The sequence below is a fragment of the Heptranchias perlo genome, chromosome 7, assembly GCF_035084215.1.
Source record: "Heptranchias perlo isolate sHepPer1 chromosome 7, sHepPer1.hap1, whole genome shotgun sequence".
Classification (NCBI taxonomy): Eukaryota; Metazoa; Chordata; class Chondrichthyes; order Hexanchiformes; family Hexanchidae; genus Heptranchias; species Heptranchias perlo.
In genome coordinates, this window is record NC_090331.1 from 83,951,581 (window position 1) to 83,978,704 (window position 27,124).

Genomic DNA, 27,124 nt, shown 5'->3' on the forward strand with positions numbered 1-27,124 from the left:
CACAGCCCCCACACACATCAAACTGGACACCGCCCCCACACACATCAAACTGTACACAGCCCACACACACATCAAACTGTACACAACCCCCACACACATCAAACTGGACACAGCCCCCACACACATCAAACTGGACACCGCCCCCACACACATCAAACTGTACACAACCCACACACACATCAAACTGTACACCGCCCCCACACACATCAAACTGGACACCGCCCCCACACACATCAAACTGTACACAGCCCCCACACACATCAAACTGTACACCGCCCCCACACACATCAAACTGGACACCGCCCCCACACACATCAAACTGGACACCGCCCCCACACACATCAAACTGTACACCGCCCCCACACACATCAAACTGTACACCGCCCCCACACACATCAAACTGGACACCGCCCCCACACACATCAAACTGTACACCGCCCCCACACACATCAAACTGGACACCGCCCCCACACACATCAAACTGGACACCGCCCCCACACACATCAAACTGGACACCGCCCCCACACACATCAAACTGGACACCGCCCCCACACACATCAAACTGTACACAGCCCCCACACACATCAAACTGTACACAGCCCACACACACATCAAACTGTACACAGCCCCCACACACATCAAACTGGACACCGCCCCCACACACATCAAACTGGACACCGCCCCCACACACATCAAACTGTACACAGCCCACACACACATCAAACTGTACACAGCCCCCACACACATCAAACTGTACACCGCCCCCACACACATCAAACTGGACACAGCCCCCACACACACATCAAACTGGACACCGCCCCCACACACATCAAACTGTACACAGCCCCCACACACATCAAACTGTACACCGCCCCCACACACATCAAACTGGACACCGCCCCCACACACATCAAACTGTACACCGCCCCCACACACACATCAAACTGGACACAGCCCCCACACACACATCAAACTGGACACCGCCCCCACACACACATCAAACTGGACACAGCCCCCACACACACATCAAACTGGACACCGCCCCTACACACATCAAACTGTACACCGCCCCCTCACACATCAAACTGTACACCGCCCACACACACATCAAACTGTACACAGCCCACACACACATCAAACTGGACACAGCCCCCACACACATCAAACTGTACACAACCCACACACATCAAACTGGACACCGCCCCCACACACATCAAACTGTACACAGCCCCCACACACATCAAACTGTACACAGCCCCCACACACATCAAACTGGACACCGCCCCCACACACATCAAACTGTACACCGCCCCCACACACATCAAACTGTACACCGCCCACACACACATCAAACTGTACACAGCCCACACACACATCAAACTGGACACAGCCCCCACACACATCAAACTGTACACAACCCACACACATCAAACTGTACACCGCCCCCACACACATCAAACTGGACACCGCCCCCACACACATCAAACTGTACACAGCCCCCACACACATCAAACTGTACACAGCCCCCACACACATCAAACTGTACACCGCCCCCACACACATCAAACTGTACACCGCCCCCACACACATCAAACTGTACACCGCCCCCACACACATCAAACTGTACACAGCCCCCACACACATCAAACTGTACACAGCCCCCACACACATCAAACTGGACACCGCCCCCACACACATCAAACTGTACACCGCCCCCACACACATCAAACTGTACACCGCCCCCACACACATCAAACTGTACACAGCCCCCACACACATCAAACTGTACACAGCCCCCACACACATCAAACTGGACACCGCCCCCACACACATCAAACTGTACACAGCCCCCACACACATCAAACTGTACACAACCCACACACATCAAACTGTACACAACCCACACACATCAAACTGGACACCGCCCCCACACACATCAAACTGGACACCGCCCCCACACACACCAAACTGGACACCGCCCCCACACACATCAAACTGTACACCGCCCCCACACACATCAAACTGTACACCGCCCCCACACACATCAAACTGTACACCGCCCCCACACACATCAAACTGGACACAGCCCCCCCACACACATCAAACTGTACACCGCCCCCACACACATCAAACTGTACACCGCCCCCACACACATCAAACTGTACACCGCCCCCACACACATCAAACTGTACACCGCCCACACACACATCAAACTGTACACCGCCCCCACACACATCAAACTGTACACCGCCCCCACACACATCAAACTGGACACAGCCCCCCCACACACATCAAACTGTACACCGCCCCCACACACATCAAACTGTACACCGCCCCCACACACATCAAACTGTACACAGCCCCCACACACATCAAACTGTACACCGCCCCCACACACATCAAACTGGACACCGCCCCCACACACATCAAACTGTACACAACCCACACACATCAAACTGGACACCGCCCCCACACACATCAAACTGTACACCGCCCCCACACACATCAAACTGTACACCGCCCCCACACACATCAAACTGGACACCGCCCCCACACACATCAAACTGTACACCGCCCCCACACACATCAAACTGTACACAACCCCCACACACATCAAACTGTACACCGCCCCCACACACATCAAACTGTACACAGCCCACACACATCAAACTGTACACCGCCCCCACACACATCAAACTGTACACAACCCCCACACACATCAAACTGTACACCGCCCCCACACACATCAAACTGTACACCGCCCCCACACACATCAAACTGGACACCGCCCCCACACACATCAAACTGTACACAGCCCCCACACACATCAAACTGTACACAGCCCCCACACACATCAAACTGTACACAGCCCCCACACACATCAAACTGTACACAGCCCCCACACACATCAAACTGGACACCGCCCCCACACACATCAAACTGGACACCGCCCCCACACACATCAAACTGTACACAGCCCCCACACACATCAAACTGTACACCGCCCCCACACACATCAAACTGGACACCGCCCCCACACACATCAAACTGTACACAGCCCCCACACACATCAAACTGTACACCGCCCCCACACACATCAAACTGGACACCGCCCCCACACACATCAAACTGTACACCGCCCCCACACACATCAAACTGTACACCGCCCCCACACACATCAAACTGTACACCGCCCCCACACACATCAAACTGGACACAGCCCCCACACACATCAAACTGGACACAGCCCCCACACACATCAAACTGTACACCGCCCCCACACACATCAAACTGTACACCGCCCCCACACACATCAAACTGTACACAGCCCACACACACATCAAACTGTACACCGCCCCCACACACATCAAACTGGACACAGCCCACACACACATCAAACTGTACACCGCCCCCACACACATCAAACTGGACACCGCCCCCACACACATCAAACTGTACACCGCCCCCACACACATCAAACTGTACACAGCCCACACACACATCAAACTGGACACCGCCCCCACACACATCAAACTGGACACCGCCCCCACACACATCAAACTGGACACAGCCCCCACACACACATCAAACTGTACACCGCCCCCACACACACATCAAACTGTACACCGCCCCCACACACATCAAACTGGACACCGCCCACACACACATCAAACTGTACACAGCCCACACACACATCAAACTGGACACAGCCCCCACACACATCAAACTGTACACCGCCCCCACACACATCAAACTGGACACCGCCCCCACACACATCAAACTGTACACCGCCCCCTCACACATCAAACTGGACACCGCCCCTACACACATCAAACTGTACACCGCCCCCACACACATCAAACTGGACACCGCCCCCACACACATCAAACTGTACACCGCCCCCTCACACATCAAACTGGACACCGCCCCCACACACATCAAACTGTACACCGCCCCCACACACATCAAACTGTACACCGCCCCCACACACATCAAACTGGACACCGCCCCTACACACATCAAACTGTACACCGCCCCCTCACACATCAAACTGGACACCGCCCACACACACATCAAACTGTACACAGCCCACACACACATCAAACTGGACACAGCCCCCACACACATCAAACTGTACACCGCCCCCACACACATCAAACTGGACACCGCCCCCACACACATCAAACTGTACACCGCCCCCACACACATCAAACTGGACACAGCCCCCACACACATCAAACTGTACACAGCCCCCACACATCAAACTGGACACCGCCCCCACACACATCAAACTGTACACCGCCCCCACACACATCAAACTGGACACAGCCCCCACACACATCAAACTGTACACAGCCCCCACACACATCAAACTGGACACCGCCCCCACACACATCAAACTGGACACCGCCCCCACACACATCAAACTGTACACAGCCCCCACACACATCAAACTGGACACCGCCCCCACACACATCAAACTGTACACAGCCCCCACACACATCAAACTGTACACAGCCCCCACACACATCAAACTGTACACCGCCCCCACACACATCAAACTGTACACCGCCCCCACACACATCAAACTGGACACCGCCCCCACACACATCAAACTGTACACCGCCCCCACACACATCAAACTGTACACAGCCCCCACACACATCAAACTGTACACAGCCCCCACACACATCAAACTGGACACCGCCCCCACACACATCAAACTGTACACCGCCCCCACACACATCAAACTGTACACCGCCCCCACACACATCAAACTGTACACAGCCCCCACACACATCAAACTGTACACAGCCCCCACACACATCAAACTGGACACCGCCCCCACACACATCAAACTGTACACAGCCCCCACACACATCAAACTGTACACCGCCCCCACACACATCAAACTGTACACCGCCCCCACACACATCAAACTGTACACCGCCCCCACACACATCAAACTGGACACAGCCCCCCCACACACATCAAACTGTACACCGCCCCCACACACATCAAACTGTACACCGCCCCCACACACATCAAACTGTACACCGCCCCCACACACATCAAACTGGACACCGCCCCCACACACATCAAACTGTACACCGCCCCCACACACATCAAACTGTACACAGCCCCCACACACATCAAACTGTACACCGCCCCCACACACATCAAACTGTACACAACCCCCACACACATCAAACTGTACACAACGCCCACACACATCAAACTGTACACCGCCCCCACACACATCAAACTGTACACCGCCCCCACACACATCAAACTGGACACCGCCCCCACACACATCAAACTGTACACAACCCCCACACACATCAAACTGGACACCGCCCCCACACACATCAAACTGTACACCGCCCCCACACACATCAAACTGTACACCGCCCCCACACACATCAAACTGTACACCGCCCCCACACACATCAAACTGGACACCGCCCCCACACACATCAAACTGTACACCGCCCCCACACACATCAAACTGTACACAGCCCCCACACACATCAAACTGTACACCGCCCCCACACACATCAAACTGTACACAACCCCCACACACATCAAACTGTACACAACGCCCACACACATCAAACTGTACACCGCCCCCACACACATCAAACTGTACACCGCCCCCACACACATCAAACTGTACACCGCCCCCACACACATCAAACTGTACACCGCCCCCACACACATCAAACTGGACACAGCCCCCCCACACACATCAAACTGTACACCGCCCCCACACACATCAAACTGTACACCGCCCCCACACACATCAAACTGTACACCGCCCCCACACACATCAAACTGTACACCGCCCCCATACACATCAAACTGTACACCGCCCCCACACACATCAAACTGTACACAGCCCCCACACACATCAAACTGTACACCGCCCCCACACACATCAAACTGTACACCGCCCCCACACACATCAAACTGTACACAACGCCCACACACATCAAACTGTACACCGCCCCCACACACATCAAACTGTACACAACCCACACACACATCAAACTGTACACAGCCCCCACACACATCAAACTGGACACCGCCCCCACACACATCAAACTGTACACAACCCACACACACATCAAACTGTACACAGCCCCCACACACATCAAACTGTACACAACCCACACACACATCAAACTGTACACCGCCCCCACACACATCAAACTGGACACCGCCCCCACACACATCAAACTGTACACAACCCACACACACATCAAACTGTACACAGCCCCCACACACATCAAACTGTACACAACCCCCACACACATCAAACTGTACACCGCCCCCACACACATCAAACTGTACACCGCCCCCACACACATCAAACTGGACACCGCCCCCACACACATCAAACTGTACACAGCCCCCACACACATCAAACTGTACACAGCCCCCACACACATCAAACTGGACACCGCCCCCACAAACATCAAACTGGACACCGCCCCCACACACATCAAACTGGACACCGCCCCCACACACATCAAACTGTACACAGCCCCCACACACATCAAACTGTACACCGCCCCCACACACATCAAACTGGACACCGCCCCCACACACATCAAACTGTACACAGCCCCCACACACATCAAACTGGACACAACCCCCACACACATCAAACTGGACACCGCCCCCACACACATCAAACTGGACACCGCCCCCACACACATCAAACTGTACACCGCCCCCACACACATCAAACTGTACACCGCCCCCACACACATCAAACTGTACACAGCCCCCACACACATCAAACTGTACACCGCCCCCACACACATCAAACTGGACACAGCCCCCACACACATCAAACTGGACACCGCCCCCACACACACATCAAACTGTACACAGCCCCCAAACACACATCAAAACTGTACACAGCCCCACACACACATCAAACTGTACACAAGCCCACACACATCAAACTGTACACAATACCCCACACACATCAAACTTGAAACGATCACACAGCACACAAATCAAATGGACAAGCACACATAACTTACAAGGCCCACACACACATCAAACTGTACACTGCCCCCACACACATCATCATAAAAAACTGGACACCGCCCCCACACATCAATACTGGTACCACACACATTAAACTGACACAGCCCCACACACATTCAAACTGTACACAGCTCCCACACACATCTAACTGTACACAGCCCCCACACACATCAAACTGTGTACACCGCCCCACACATCACTAACAAAACGTACAACAGCCGCCCACACACATCAAAACTGACACAGCCCCCACACACATCAAACTGTACACAGCCCCCACACACATCAAACTGGACACCGCCCCACACACATCAAACTGTACACCGCCCCCACACACATCAAACTGGACACCGCCCCCACACACATCAACTGTACACAGCCCCCACACACATCAAACTGTACACCGCCCCACACACATCAAACTGTACACCGCCCCACACACATCAAACTGTACACACGCCCCACACACATCAAACTGTACACCGCCCCCACACACATCAAACTGTACACCGCCCCCACACACATCAAACTGTACACCGCCCCCACACACTTCAAACATGTACACAGCCCCACACACATCAAACTGAACCGCCCATAATTACAATACATCAATTGTACACGCCCAACACACATGATTAGGTATAGAAAAGTCATATCATGACTTAGTACATCAAACTGTACAGCTCAGCATCAAAATATTGATTAGGGTATATAACATACACACATAATGTAAAGCACACACATCAACTGTACACCGCCCCCACACACATCAAACTGTACACAGCCCCCACACACATCAAACTGCACACCGCCCCCACACACATCAAACTGGACACAGCCCCCACACACATCAAACTGGACACCGCCCCCACACACATCAAACTGTACACAACCCCCACACACATCAAACTGTACACCGCCCCCACACACATCAAACTGGACACCGCCCCCACACACATCAAACTGGACACCGCCCCCACACACATCAAACTGTACACCGCCCCCACACACATCAAACTGGACACCGCCCCCACACACATCAAACTGTACACCGCCCCCACACACATCAAACTGTACACCGCCCACACACACATCAAACTGTACACAACCCACACACACATCAAACTGTACACAGCCCCCACACACATCAAACTGTACACAACCCCCACACACATCAAACTGGACACCGCCCCCACACACATCAAACTGTACACAACCCACACACATCAAACTGTACACAGCCCACACACACATCAAACTGGACACCGCCCCCACACACATCAAACTGTACACCGCCCCCACACACATCAAACTGTACACAGCCCCCACACACATCAAACTGTACACCGCCCCCACACACATCAAACTGGACACCGCCCCCACACACATCAAACTGTACACCGCCCCCACACACATCAAACTGTACACCGCCCCCACACACATCAAACTGTACACCGCCCCCACACACATCAAACTGGACACCGCCCCCACACACATCAAACTGTACACCGCCCCCACACACATCAAACTGGACACCGCCCCCACACACATCAAACTGGACACCGCCCCCACACACATCAAACTGTACACAGCCCCCACACACATCAAACTGTACACCGCCCCCACACACATCAAACTGTACACCGCCCCCACACACATCAAACTGTACACAACGCCCACACACATCAAACTGTACACCGCCCCCACACACATCAAACTGGACACCGCCCCCACACACATCAAACTGGACACCGCCCCCACACACATCAAACTGTACACAACCCCCACACACATCAAACTGTACACCGCCCCCACACACATCAAACTGTACACCGCCCCCACACACATCAAACTGGACACAGCCCCCACACACATCAAACTGTACACCGCCCCCACACACATCAAACTGTACACCGCCCCCACACACATCAAACTGGACACCGCCCCCACACACATCAAACTGTACACAGCCCCCACACACATCAAACTGTACACAGCCCCCACACACATCAAACTGTACACCGCCCCCACACACATCAAACTGGACACCGCCCCCACACACATCAAACTGTACACCGCCCCCACACACATCAAACTGGACACCGCCCCCACACACATCAAACTGGACACCGCCCCCACACACATCAAACTGGACACCGCCCCCACACACATCAAACTGGACACCGCCCCCACACACATCAAACTGGACACCGCCCCCACACACATCAAACTGTACACCGCCCCCACACACATCAAACTGTACACAGCCCCCACACACATCAAACTGTACACCGCCCCCACACACATCAAACTGGACACAGCCCCCACACACATCAAACTGGACACCGCCCCCACACACACATCAAACTGTACACAGCCCACACACACATCAAACTGTACACCGCCCCCACACACATCAAACTGTACACCGCCCCCACACACATCAAACTGTACACCGCCCCCACACACATCAAACTGTACACCGCCCCCACACACATCAAACTGTACACCGCCCCCACACACATCAAACTGTACACCGCCCCCACACACATCAAACTGTACACAGCCCCCACACACATCAAACTGTACACAGCCCCCACACACATCAAACTGTACACCGCCCCCACACACATCAAACTGTACACCGCCCCCACACACATCAAACTGTACACCGCCCCCACACACATCAAACTATACACCGCCCCCACACACATCAAACTGTACACCGCCCCCACACACATCAAACTGTACACAACCCACACACATCAAACTGTACACCGCCCCCACACACATCAAACTGTACACAACCCCCACACACATCAAACTGTACACCGCCCCCACACACATCAAACTGTACACCGCCCCCACACACATCAAACTGTACACAACCCACACACATCAAACTGTACACCGCCCCCACACACATCAAACTGTACACAACCCCCACACACATCAAACTGTACACCGCCCCCACACACATCAAACTGTACACCGCCCCCACACACATCAAACTGGACACCGCCCCCACACACATCAAACTGTACACCGCCCCCACACACATCAAACTGTACACAGCCCCCACACACATCAAACTGGACACAGCCCCCACACACATCAAACTGGACACCGCCCCCACACACATCAAACTGTACACCGCCCCCACACACATCAAACTGTACACCGCCCCCACACACATCAAACTGTACACCGCCCCCACACACATCAAACTGTACACAGCCCCCACACACATCAAACTGTACACAGCCCCCACACACATCAAACTGGACACAGCCCCCACACACATCAAACTGGACACCGCCACCACACACATCAAACTGTACACCGCCCCCACACACATCAAACTGTACACCGCCCCCACACACATCAAACTGTACACAGCCCCCACACACATCAAACTGTACACAGCCCCCACACACATCAAACTGGACACCGCCCCCACACACATCAAACTGTACACCGCCCCCACACACATCAAACTGTACACCGCCCCCACACACATCAAACTGTACACCGCCCCCACACACATCAAACTGTACACCGCCCCCACACACATCAAACTGTACACCGCCCCCACACACATCAAACTGTACACAGCCCCCACACACATCAAACTGGACACAGCCCCCACACACATCAAACTGTACACCGCCCCCACACACATCAAACTGTACACCGCCCCCACACACATCAAACTGTACACCGCCCCCACACACATCAAACTGTACACCGCCCCCACACACATCAAACTGGACACCGCCCCCACACACATCAAACTGTACACCGCCCCCACACACATCAAACTGGACACAGCCCCCACACACATCAAACTGTACACCGCCCCCACACACATCAAACTGTACACCGCCCCCACACACATCAAACTGTACACAGCCCCCACACACATCAAACTGTACACAGCCCCCACACACATCAAACTGTACACAGCCCCCACACACATCAAACTGTACACCGCCCACACACACATCAAACTGTACACCGCCCCCACACACATCAAACTGGACACCGCCCCCACACACATCAAACTGTACACAGCCCCCACACACATCAAACTGTACACCGCCCACACACACATCAAACTGTACACCGCCCACACACACATCAAACTGTACACCGCCCACACACACATCAAACTGTACACAGCCCCCACACACATCAAACTGTACACAGCCCCCACACACATCAAACTGTACACCGCCCCCACACACATCAAACTGTACACAGCCCCCACACACATCAAACTGGACACCGCCCCCACACACATCAAACTGTACACAGCCCCCACACACATCAAACTGTACACCGCCCACACACACATCAAACTGTACACCGCCCCCACACACATCAAACTGTACACCGCCCCCACACACATCAAACTGTACACAGCCCCCACACACATCAAACTGTACACAGCCCCCACACACATCAAACTGTACACAGCCCCCACACACATCAAACTGTACACAGCCCCCACACACATCAAACTGTACACAGCCCCCACACACATCAAACTGTACACAGCCCCCACACACATCAAACTGTACACAACCCACACACACATCAAACTGTACACAACCCACACACACATCAAACTGTACACAACCCACACAGAATCAATTTGTACGTTACCCACACACAGCAAACTGTACACAACCCACACACACATCAAACTGTACACAACCCACACACACATCAAACTGTACACAACCCACACACACATCAAACTGTACACAACCCACACAGCATCAATTTGTACGTTACCCACACACAGCAAACTGTCCACTATGTTATAAATTGGATAGCCAGGTGGTGAAGGATAGAACACTAGAGCCTGATCTTCAGTTGCTTCCAATCCTTTATTCAAAGAGCTCTCCATTACCCACAGTGCACCCCCTAGATAAGCTCTAGTATAAATGGATACAAGAGTCCCCAATTGATATGCACCACCTGAATACAATTACCACTAATTGATGTAAATCACAGGGATACAATTAACAGATTCCCTACTCTCTGTTTAAATAAAAAAATTGAACTTTTTGTACGCAATACAAACAAAAATTTCAAAAATCAAAAACTTCCATACTCTGTACAACTTATACTATTCAAAGCATTACATTGTGAGGCGACCCCTCTCCAGAACCCCGAATAATTTTTTCGTACATGTACTTCTTTCAGTAAAACAATCCAACAGTTGATTGCTTGAATCCACCCATTTAATTTTGGAGATTTCCTTTCTCTCCAGCATTAGTTTCAAGCCAGCAAGGTCAATCTGTAATCTTTTCTCACCCACATTTTTCGTAGAGTGTTCATTATCCCACAATGAACAATTGTCAACATAACATTCAATGGGTATACTATGGTCAGTACTCCCATTGTACAGGATGTCACTCAAGATATTTGCCAAATAGAATCCCATATCCACTGCATCTACAAGAGCCAGTGTTTCAGCAGCCAGAGTACTTTTAACAATCCTTTTTATTTTCTTAGCTTCCCAAGCAGAAGGTCAACATTTCCCATTCTCACCCATAAGAAACGCTATAGGCACGATTTTAATAGTGAAGAACAGGTGGGTTGGGGGTCGGGGGGGCATTCAAAGTTGCAACCACTTTCAGACCCGCTCCCAACCCACCTCCAACTCGTCCATTTCCGGTTTTCAACGGGGCGGGACGAGGGGCGCGTGACCAACCTGCTCCCAGGAGGCTGGTCGGGCCTTAAAACCTTTCAAGGAGGCTTCGGGCCTCCATTCTCCTACAGTTTCTGATTTCAACCCTGGGGGGGGCGGGATTCCCGGGCCTTCTCTTTCACGCTGCGTGAAAGGAGGCGAGAAGGCCCGAAACTAACAGGTAGGTGCCTTTCTGGCACAGCTTGTGTGCCTGGAGGAGCGGGAGTGCTTCCCCCAGGCCCAACAAGCCTACCTGCAGTGACCCCTCCAATGATCACGGACCCCGTCCGCAATGCCCCCCCAAAACGATCGCGGACCCACATCCCCGATTCCCCTCCCCAATGATCGCGGACCCTGGCGATAACCCCCAATCCCAAGACCCACCTTGACTGACCCCCGATCCCTCCCCCATGACTGATGACCATGCCTCATGCCTACCAATGCCCCGGTACCTCCGTGTCCCATGGCAACCTGTGCCCCCATGCCCTGTGCCAACTCATGCCCACCTATGCCCCTTCTTGTCCACCTGTGTCCCACATGCCCCCCCCTCCCCATTCAAACAAATAAAGACTTACCTGAACACATCCTCCCCCTGGCTGCTCTCCCTGGCCTGATCGACAGGCTGGTCTCAGTCGGATGGGAAACCGACAAAAAAAATAAAAGACATCCTTACGTCAAAATCGTAAGATTGTCCAGGAAACCCGTACTTCCGGGTTTCCATCCACAATTTGACCCACCCCCACCGCCCCCTTCCAGGCTCGGGATCAAAATCATGCCCCATGAAACCAGCAGCACTAGAATACCCATCAGGAAGATTAGCATGTGAAATATCGCTAAAGATAACTGGCTTCATTTTCTTTGGGTCACCTAAGGATGGGAACTTAAGTACACATTTATCTATATTTAATTTTCATAATGTTTGATTTGCCCTTAAAAAATTCTCTATTATGGGGTTTCATTTAAGTACTTAACTCCAACACATCAAAACTGGCATCTGGTCTAGTCTGAATGCACAACCAGTTCAACTGACCAATCAAGCTTCATTATTGCTCTATATCTTCTACTTCCACTTCTATGTCTGTCAGGACTACTACTACAAGATCTCCCTTTTTCATCTCTAATTTGTGATAGTTTTCTGACATGAGATTCACTTCCAGACTCCCTATCACTACTTGTACTCCTCTTTCGTACTCTCCACTCTTTTACCCCATTCTGCCAGTCCATGGACCTTGCTTCATGGCCATCATCCTGAACATGCAACCAATATTTAAACCTACCAGAAGCTTTGCCTGCACACCCCAAAATTGTTGTATCCCTCTATTCATTAGTCCCTTCTGGAATATAGGTCGCCCGTGTACCCACTTTGGGTAATTGCTCTGTCATGTGTTTCTTCATCACTGACATTACCACTGTCCAGCCCTTGATCTACCTCAGTCTGTTCCTCAGGAACCTCATTAAAAAAAACATGAACATCTGAGGCCCAGAGAGCCTCGTTCACTTCTATCATCTGCTCAGAGTCTGAGAATTTATAATTAATTCCAATTAATTATGCAGAATGAATCTTAACAGTTTGATTGCCATGTCGGACAAGTACTGTCTTACCATCACAACCTATTACCCGACCAGGACCTTTCCATTCCCATGACCCTCTCTTTTATAGTATACCAAATCTCCTGAATTGAACTCTGTCTCAGATGGTCTAATACGATGCCTCAGTGCTCGACGAATTTTCTCTGATAACTCAGCCTGGATAAAAGCCTGTCTCCCTGCATGCAGAGCATTTAAATGCTCAGAAAAAATGGCACTAATTGCAGTACGTTCTAGAGCAGGAGGATTATCACAAAGAATAGAAAGTAATTTGGGATTGCGCCCATGGACAAGTTGGTGAGGACTATATCCTCCAACCATCTGAAGAGAATTCTTTGTATGAACTGCCCATGCTAGAGTCGTTGACAATTTACACACTGGTCAATCAGCCAAAATTTTATGCACCACTCTATCAATCACAGCATGATTCCTTTCACAAAGATCATTGCTGAAAGGGCTCTCAGCTGCTGTATTCATGACAATTATATTCATAGTCTCACACATATCTCTCAACTTCAGGTCAGCAAATTCACCTCCATTATCGGTCAAAAACTTTGCTGGTGTCACAAGTCCAGTCCCTATCCATATTTCCATAATTTTATCTAGAATAACCTTCTTCTCCTTACTATATTAGTGTAGAAATACTAAATCTCGTAGCCAGGTCAATAAAATGTAAGATGAAAACATTTCTGTCTTTGTCCAATACCTTTAAAATCCATGGCAACTACCTCGTTAAAGTCACATGCTAATGTAACACTTACAATAGGACATGGGGGTGTCAGTCCATATTTCTTACAGATTTCACAGTTCTCACTAATCTCTTCTATTAGCCTTGTATACTCATCAACTACATCTGCATCTTTTAGCAGGATTTTTAAATATAGACAATTTGGCCACCCTACTTGTCAATGTAACTTTAAGACAAATTGTTTTTTTTCTCCCTTATCCTTATCATCCGATGTCATTAATACTTGTCTAACACGCTGATGAGAAACATCAATTTTTATTAAAGGAATAAAATAATGCCCTGATTGGTTAAACCGCAAACCAATGATTTGCCAAAAATGATTGCCTCATGGTGTTCTGTCAAGTTTCATTTTTGCCTTTTTATGGAAGGTTTACCCAAAAGCATAGGTATCTCACCAGAGACTACATCCGTACTTATAAACTGGCTTATTCCAGCTATCTTACAAGGAATTACCACTCTCTCTCTCGAGTGACCTCAAGATGCTGTCATCTCCAAACCTAAAACATGTAGAACTTTTATATTCCTTAACCTTGCGTCGATCCTCACTACTTAGTGAATTAAGATAACATTTTAACCAAATCTATCAAATGCTGACCCGGCCTCATAGGCATTAACAGGTCATCTTACTTGTAGATTTGATACAGAAATTCTATTAAAAAGGTAAAACTTTCATCATTATCCAAAAGATCTGCATCCATTTCAGAAAATACCTTACTTCTGATTTTACTTCATTCAGGAAGCAACAGCTTCAAGTCCATGCCTTGTTTTCTCTTCAGTAGAGCAGTAAACGTGTCCACATATCAACCTCATCGTTCCACTGATCATAGGTTCAAACTCCGAGAACATCGGAGGGAAATCATACCTCGACAATTTAAACTTACTTTCTGCCTTTTTCAACAATGGCTTTCAAGTTTTTTTTGTGTCCAAAAACAAATGTAGTTTCCAACCTCCACCTTTCAGCAACCATTCTCTGCTACCCTGTTATAAATTGGATAGCCAGGGGGTGAAGGATAGAACACTGGAGCCTGGTCTTCAGTTGCTTCCAATCCTTTAATCACAGAGCTCTCCACTACCCACAGTGCACCCTCTAGATCAGCTCTCATATAAATGGATACACGAGTGTCCCCAATTGATACGCACCACCTGAATACAATTAACACTAATTGATATGAATCATATGGCTACATTTAACACACCACCCACACACAGCAAACTGTACACTAACCATACACAGCACCAAACTGTACACTAACCATACACAGCACCAAACTGTACACTAACCATACACAGCACCAAACTGTACACGAACCATACACAGCACCAAACTGTACACTAACCATACACAGCACCAAACTGTACACTAACCATACACAGCACCAAACTGTACACTAACCATACACAGCACCAAACTGTACACTAACCATACACAGCACCAAACTGTACACTAACCATACACAGCACCAAACTGTACACTAACCATACACAGCACCAAACTGTACACTAACCATACACAGCACCAAACTGTACACTAACCATACACAGCACCAAACTTTACACTAACCATACACAGCACCAAACTGTACACTAACCATACACAGCACCAAACTGTACACTAACCATACACAGCACCAAACTGTACACTAACCATACACAGCACCAACTGCACACTACCCACACACAGTGTCAAACTGTACACTACCCACACACAGCAAACTCTGCAACCCACAACTTCAAACTGTACACGACCCACAGCATCAAGCTGTACACCACGCACACACAACAAACTGTACACTATCCACATACAGCAAAATATACACCACACACACACACAGCAAACTGTAACTACCCACACATAGCAAACTGTACTCTTTCCCCACACAGCAAATTGCACTCTACACATATGCAGCAAACTGTACACTACCCACACTGCAAACAGTGCACAAGTCACACATAGCAAAATGTACATTACCCAGACAGCATCAAACTGTTCTCTACACACACAGCATCAAAATATACACTACCCACACACAGCATCAAAATATACACTACCCACACGCAGCATCAAACTGTACACTACTCAAAACACAGCATCAAACTGTACACTACTCAAAACACAGCATCAAACTGTACACTACTCAAAACACAGCATCAAACTGTACACTACTCAAAACACAGCATCAAACTGTACACTACTCAAAACACAGCATCAAACTGTACACTACCCACACACACCATCAAACTATACTCTACTCACACACATCATCAGATTATACACTACTCAAAACACAGCATCAAACTATACACTACCCACACACACCATCAAACTATACATTACTGAAACACAGCATCAAACTATACACTGCTCAAACACAGCATCAAACTATACACTACCCACACACACCATCAAACTATACACTACTGAAACACAGCATCAAACTATACACTGCTCAAACACAGCATCAAACTGAACACTACCCACACACACCATCAAACTATACACTACTCACACACATCATCAGATTATACACTACTCAAAACACAGCATCAAACTATACACTACCCACACACACCATCAAACTATACACTACTGAAACACAGCATCAAACTATACACTGCTCAAACACAGCATCAAACTATACACTACCCACACACACCATCAAACTATACACTACTGAAACACAGCATCAAACTATACACTGCTCAAACACAGCATCAAACTATACACTACCCACACACACCATCAAACTATACACTACTGAAACACAGCATCAAACTATACACTGCTCAAACACAGCATCAAACTATACACTACCCACACACAGCATCAAACTGTACACTACCCACACACGGCATCAAACTGTACACTACCCACACACGGCATCAAACTATACACTACCCACACACAGCATCAAACTATACACTGCTCAAACACAGCATCAAACTATACACTACCCACACACGGCATCAAACTATTCACTACCCACACACAGCATCAAACTGTACACTACCCACACGCAGCATCAAACTGTACACTACCCACACACAGCATCAAACTATACACTACCCACACGCAGCATCAAACTGTACACTACCCACACACAGCATCAAACTGTACACTACCCACACACAGCATCAAACTATACACTACCCACACACAGCATCAAACTATACACTACCCACACACGGCATCAAACTATACACTGCTCAAACACAGCATCAAAACATACACTACCCACACACAGCATCAAACTATACACTACTGAAACACAGCATCAAACTATACACTGCTCAAACACAGCATCAAAACATACACTACCCACACACAGCATCAAACTGTACACTACCCACACACGGCATCAAACTGTACACTACCCACACACGGCATCAAACTGTACACTACCCACACACGGCATCAAACTGTACACTACCCACACACGGCATCAAACTGTACACTACCCACACACAGCATCAAACTGTACACTACCCACACACAGCATCAAACTATACACTACCCACACGCAGCATCAAACTGTACACTACCCACACACGGCATCAAACTGTACACTACCCACACACAGCATCAAACTGTACACTACCCACACACGGCATCAAACTGTACACTACCCACACACGGCATCAAACTGTACACTACCCACACACGGCATCAAACTGTACACTACACATACACAGCATCAAACTATACACTACCCACACACAGCATCAAACTATACACTACTCAAACACAGCATCAAACTATACACTACCCACACACAGCATCAAACGATACACTACCCAGACACAGCATCAAACGATACACTACCCACACACACCAACAAACTGTACACTACCCACACACATCATCAATATATACACTACTCTCACACAGCATAAAATTAAACACTACTCAAACACAGCAAACTATACACTATTCAAACACACACCATCAAACGATACAGTACCCACACGCAGCAAACTATACACTACTCAAGCACAGCATCAAACTATACACTACTCAAACACAGCATCAAACTATACACTACCCACACACAGCATCAAACGATACACTACCCAGACACAGCATCAAACGATACACTACCCAGACACACCATCAAACGATACACTACCCACACGCAGCAAACTATACACTACTCAAACACATGGCATTAAACTATACACTACCCAAACACACCATCAAACTATACACTACTCAAACACACCATCAAAAGATACACGACCCAAAACACAGCATCAAACTAGACACTAACCTCACACAGCATCAAATTATGCACAACTCAAACACAGCATCAAATACACTACCCACACACAGCAACAAACTATACACTACCCGCAAACAGCAACAAACTATACACTACCCACATACACCATCAAACAATACACTACTCAAACACACCATCAAATTATACACTGCTCAAACAGCATCAAACTGTACACCAACATCCATTTTCAAATTATACACTACCCTCACACAGCATCAAACTATAGACTACTCAAACACAGCATCAAATTATACATTACCCACACGCAGCATCAAACTATACACTACCCACAAATACAGCATCAAACTATACGCTACCCAAACACAGCATCAAACTATACACTACCCAAACACAGCATCAAACTATACACTACCCAAACACAGCATCAAACTATACACTACCCATACACAGCATCAAACTATACACAACCCACAGACAGCAACAAACTATATATTACCCACACACATCAAACTAAGCACTACTGAAACACAGCATCGAATTATACACTACTCAAACACAGCAAACTATACACTATTCAAACACACACCATCAAACGATACACTACCCATACGCAGCAAACTATACACTACTCAAACACATGGCATCAAAATATACACTACATACTCACACCATCCAACTATACACTAATCACACACACCATCAAACTAATCTCTACTCAAAACACAGCACCAAATTATACATTACCCACACACACCATCAAACTATACACTACTGAAACACAGCATCAAACTATACATAACCCACACTGACCATCAAATTATACACTACCCACACACTGCATCAAACTATGCACTACCCACAAACACACACAAATTATACACTACCCACACACAGCATCAATATGTACACTATCCTCACACAGCATCAAATTAAACACTATTCAAACACAGCATCAAACTATACACTACCCAAACGCAGCAAACTATAAGTTGCTTAAAAACATACCATCAAACGATACACTGCCCACACCCAGCAAAATATACAATACTCAAACATATGGCATCAAACTATACACGACTCACGCACAGCATCAAACTATACACGACTCACGCACAGCATCAAACTATACACGACTCACGCACAGCATCAAACTATACACTACTCACACAGAGCATCAAACTACACACTACCCAAACACAGCATCAAACTATACACTACCCAAACACAGCATCAAACTATACACTACCCAAACACAGCATCAAACTATACACTACCCAAACACAGCATCAAACTATACACTACCCACACAGAGCATCCAACTATACACTACCCACACAGAGCATCCAACTATACACTACTCACACACAGCATCCAACTATACACTACTCACACACAGCATCCAACTATACACTACTCACACACACCATCAAACTATACACTACTGACACACAGAATCAAATTATACACTACTCACACACACCATCAAACTATACACTACTCAAACACAGCAGCAAACTATACACTACTCACACATGGCATCAATTTATACACTAGCCACATAGAGCTTCAAATTATACACTACTCACACACAGCATCAAATTATACACCACTCAAACACAACATCAAACTATACACTACCCAAACACAGCATCAAACTATACACTACCCATAAATACAGCATCAAACTATACACTATCCAAACACAGCATCAAACTATACACTATCCAAACACAACATCAAACTATACACGACTCAAGCACAACATCAAACTATACACGACCCACACACAGCATCAAACAATACACTATCCATCCACCATTAAACTATAGACTACTGAAACACAGCATCAAATTATACATTACCCACACGCAGCATCAAACTATACACTACCCAAACACAGCATCAAACTATACACTACCCAAACACAGCATCAAACTATACACTACCCACAAATACAGCATCAAACTATACACTACCCACACACAGCATCAAAATATACAGGACCCTCACACAGCATCAAATTATACACTACACAACACAGCATTAAACAATACACTAAACTATACATGACCCACACACACCCATCAAACTGTACACTACCACAACACAGCATCAAACTATACACTACCCACAAATACAGCATCAAACTATACACTACTCAAACACAGCATCAAACTATACACTACTCAAACACAGCATCAAAATATACACTACTCAAACACAGCATCAAAATATACACTACTCAAACACAGCATCAAAATATACACTACTCAAACACAGCATCAAACTATACACTGCTCAAACACAGCATCAAACTATAAACTACTCAAACACAGCATCAAACTATACACTGCTCAAACACAGCATCAAACTATACACTGCTCAAACACAGCATCAAACTATACACGACCCACAGACAGCATCAAACCATACACTACCCACACACAGCATCAAACTATACACTACTCAAACACAGCATCAAACTATACACTGCTCAAACACAGCATCAAACTATACACTATCCACACACAGCATCAAACTATACACTGCTCAAACATAGCATCAAACTATACACTGCTCAAACACAGCATCAAACTATACACTATCCACACATGGCATCAATCTATACACTACTCAAAACAGCATCAAATTATAAACTACCCAAAGGCAGCAAACTATACATGACTCAAACACACACCATCAAACGATACACTGCCCACACACAGCAAACTATACACTACTCAAACACACTGCATCAAACGATACACTACTCAAACACAGCATCAAATTATACACTACTCAAACACAGCATCAAATTATACACTACTCAAACACAGCATCAAATTATACACTACTCAAACACAGCATCAAATTATACACTACGCACACACAGCATCAAATTATACGCTACCCACAGACGGCATCAAACTATACACTACCCACACACAGCATCAAACTATACACTACCCACAGACGGCATCAAACTATACACTACTCACACACAGCATTAAACTATACATTACCCAAACACACCATCAAACGATACACTATTCAAACACAGCATCAAACTATACACTATCCACACACAGAATCAAACTATACACTACTCAAACACAGCATCAAAATATACACTACTCAAAACACAGCATCAACCAAATACTACCCACAGACAGCAGCAAACTATACACTACCCACACACAGTATCAAACTATACACTACCCACACACGGCATCAAACTGTACACGACCCACACACAGCAGCAAACTATACACTACCCACACACAGCATCAAACTATACACTACCCAAACACAGCATCAAACTATACACTACCCACACGGCATCAAACTATACACTACCCAAACACAGCATCAAACTGTACATGACCCACACACACCATCATTCTATACACTACCCAAACACAGCATCAAACTATACATTACCCAAACACAGCATCAAACTATACACTACCCAAACACAGCATCAAACTATACACTACCCACACACAGCATCAAACTATACACTGCTCAAACACAGCATCAAACTATACACTACCCAAACACAGCATCAAACTATACACTACCCAAACACAGCATCAAACTATACACTACCCAAACACAGCATCAAACTATACACTACCCAAACACAGCATCAAACTATACACTACTCACACACAGCATCAAACTGTACACTCACAGCATCAAACTACACAATGTTCAATCACAGCACCAAGCTATAAACTACTCAAAAACAACATCAAACAAAACACTACCCAAACACAGCATCAAACTACACACTCCCCACAAATACCATCAAACTATATACCACTCAAACACAGCATCAAATTATACACTACTCAAAATAAGCATCAAACTATAAACTACCCACACACAACATCAAACTATACACTACTCAAACACAGCATAATTTAACATAATTTAATAGGATAAAGTCAGCATGGCTTTACGAAGGGGAAGTCATGTCTGACAAATTTGCTTGAGTTCTTTAAGGACATAACGTACAGGGTGGATAAAGGGGAACCAGTGGACGTAGTGTATTTAGACTTCCAGAAGGCATTCGACAAGGTGCCACATAAAAGATTATTGCTCAAGATAAAGAATCACTGGATTGGGGGTAATATTCTGGCATGGGTGGAGGATTGGTTATCTAACAGGAAGCAGAGAGTTGGGATAAATGGTTCATTCTCGGACTGGCAACCAGTAGCCAGTGGTGTTCCGCAGGGATCGGTGCTGGGTCCCCAACTCTTTACAATCTATATTAACAATTTGGAGGAGGGGACCGAGTGTAACATATCAAAGTTTGCAGATGATACAAAGATGGGAGGGAAAGTAGAGAGTGAGGAGGACATAAAAAACCTGCAAGGGGATATAGACAGGCTGGGTGAGTGGGCGGAGATTTGGCAGATGCAATACAATATTGGAAAATGTGAGGTTATGCACTTTGGCAGGAAAAATCAGAGAGCAAGTTATTATCTTAATGGCAAGAAACTGGAAAGAACTGCAGTACAAAGGGATCTGGGGTCCTAGTGCAAGAAAATCAAAAAGTTAGTATGCAGGTGCAGCAGGTGATCAAGAAGGCCAACGGAATGTTGGCGTTTATTGCTAGGGGGATAGAATATAAAAACAGGGAGGTATTGCTGCAGTTATATAAGGTATTGGTGAGACCGCACCTGGAATACTGCATACAGTTTTGGTGTCCATACTTAAGAAAAGACATACTTGCTCTCGAGGTAGTACAAAGAAGGTTCACTCGGTTAATCCTGGGGATGAGGGGGCGGACATATGAGGAGAGGTTGAGTAGATTGGGACTCTACTCATTGGAGTTCAGAAGAATGAGAGGCGATCTTATTGAAACATATAAGATTGTGAAGGGGCTTGATCGGGTGGATGCGGTAAGGATGTTCCCAAGGATGGGTGAAACTAGAACTAGGGGGCATAATCTTAGAATAAGGGGCTGCTCCTTCAAAACTGAGATGAGGAGAAACTTCTTCACTCAGAGGGTAGTAGGTCTGTGGAATTTGCTGCCCCAGGAAGCTGTGGAAGCTACATCATTGAATAAATTTAAAACAGAAATAGACAGTTTCCTAGAAGTAAAGGGAATTAGGGGTTACGGGGAGCAGGCAGGAAATTGGACATGAATTTAGATTTGAGGTTAGGATCAGATCAGCCATGATCTTATTGAATGGCGGAGCAGGCTCGAGGGGCCGAATGGCCTACTCCTGCTCCTATTTCTTATGTTCTTACGTTCTTATGTTAGCATCAAACTATACACTACCCACTCACAGCATCAAACTATACACTACCCACACACAGCATCAAACTAGACACTACTCAAACACAGCATCAAAATTTACACTACTCAAACACAGCATCAAACTACACACTACCTACACACAGCATCAAATTATACACTACCCAAACACAGCATCAAACTATACGCTACCCAAACACAGCATCAAATTATACACTACTCATACACATCATCAAATGATACACTACCCACACACAGCATCAAATTATACACTACCCAAACACAGCATCAAACTATACGCTACCCAAACACAGCATCAAATTATACACTACCCAAAAATAGCATCAAATTATGCACTACTCACACACAGCATCAAACTATACACTACTCACACACAGCATCAAACTATACACTACCCAAACACAGCATCAAAGTATACACTACCCACACACAGCATCAAACTATACACAACCCACACACGGCATCAAACTATACACTACCCACACACACCATCAAATTATATGCTACCCAAACACTGCATCAAATTATACACTACCCAAAAATAGCATCAAATTATGCACTACTCAAACACAGCATCAAACTATACACGTACAGTTTGATGCTGTGTATCGGTAGTGTATAGTTTGATGCTGTGTGTGAGTAGTGCATAATTTGATGCTATTTTTGGGTAGTGTATAATTTGATGTAGTGTTTGAGTAGTGTATAGTTTGATGCTGTGTATGGGTAGTGTATAGTTTGATGCTGTGTGTCAGCAGTGTATAGTTTGATGCTGTGTGTGAATCATGTACAGTTTGATGCTGTGTATCGGTAATGATTCACACACAGCATCAAACTATACACTGCTGACACACAGCATCAAACTATACACTACCCATACACAGCACCAAACTATACACTACCCATACACAGCACCAAACTATACACTACCCATACACAGCATCAAACTATACACTACTCAAACACAGCTTCAATGTATACACTACCCACACACAGCATCAAACTATATACTACCCAAACACAGCATCAAACTATACACTACCCACACACAGCATCAAACTATACACTACCCACACACAGCATCAAACTATACACTACTCACACACAGCATCAAACTATACACTACTCACACACAGCATCAAACTATACACTACTCACACACAGCATCAAACTATACACTACTCACACACAGCATCAAACTATACACTACTCACACACAGCATCAAACTATACACTACCCACACACAGCATCAAACTATACACTGCTCAAACAAAGCATCAAACTATACACTACCCACACACAGCATCAAACCATACATTACTCAAACACAGCTTCAAACTTTCGACTACTCAAACACAGCATCAAAATTTACACGACTCAAACACAGCATCAAAGTATACACTACCCACACACAGCATCAAACCATACACTACTCAAACACATCAAAATATACACTACTCAAACACAGCATCAAACTACACACTACCCACACACACCATCAAACTATACACTACCCACACACAGCATCAAACTATACACTGCTCAAACATAGCATCAAATTATACACTACTCAAACACATCAAAATATACACTACTCAAACACAGCATCAAACTGTACACTACCCACACACAGCATCAAACTATACATGATTCACACACAGCATCAATCTATACACGATTCACACACTGAATCAAACAATACACTACCCACACACAGCATCAAACTATACACTACTCAAACACATCAACAAACTTTACACTGCTCAAACACAGCATCAAACTATACACTACTGAAACACAGCATCAAACTATACACTACTGAAACACAGCATCAAACTGGATACTACATACACACAGCAAAGTGTACTCAACCCACACACAGCCAACTGTACTCTACCTGCACAGCACCAAACTGTACACTACCCACACACAGCGTGAAACTGTACACTACCCACACACAGCATCAAACTGTACACTAGCCACACACAGCATCAAACTGTACACTAGCCACACACAGCATCAAACTGTACACTACCCACACACAGCATCAAACTGTACACTACCCACACACAGCATCAAACTGTACACTACCCACACACAGCATCAAACTGTACACTACCCACACACAGCAAACTGACCTCTACCCACAAAGCATCAAACTGTGCAAGACCCAAACATTATCAAAATGTACACTATCCACAAAAAGCATCAAACGTCACTTGTCAACTTTGATGATGTCCTTGTCAAATGTTTAAGAAATCTAAAGACGGTAGTGCAGAGATTTAGGCTTTGAGATATTTCACTGGATTATATGACAGCCAGCCAGCAAGATTGCACTTTCAATGACCGGAATGCCCATTATCTCAATGTTTTATTGTCTCTTGAAGCATGAAAGTGAAAGCCCGCAAAGGCCACTTTTAGTTCCTGTGCTGCATTCTCCAGTCTGCATCAGCTTTATATATGTATGTTTACGTCGATAAAGAGACAGAATTCAATGCCC

At 46.8% G+C, this 27,124-nt stretch overlaps 1 protein-coding gene across 1 annotated transcript in view; it reads right to left on the reverse strand.

Moving 5' to 3' along the window:
• tspearb (thrombospondin-type laminin G domain and EAR repeats b) overlaps positions 1–13,348 on the reverse strand; it is a 194,627-nt gene extending 181,279 nt beyond the window's left edge. The window contains exon 1 of the mRNA XM_067988225.1: positions 13,339–13,348. Coding sequence (XP_067844326.1) covers positions 13,339–13,348 — 10 coding nt within the window. The remainder of the gene's footprint in view (positions 1–13,338) is intronic.
• Positions 13,349–27,124: the final 13,776 nt, after the last annotated feature.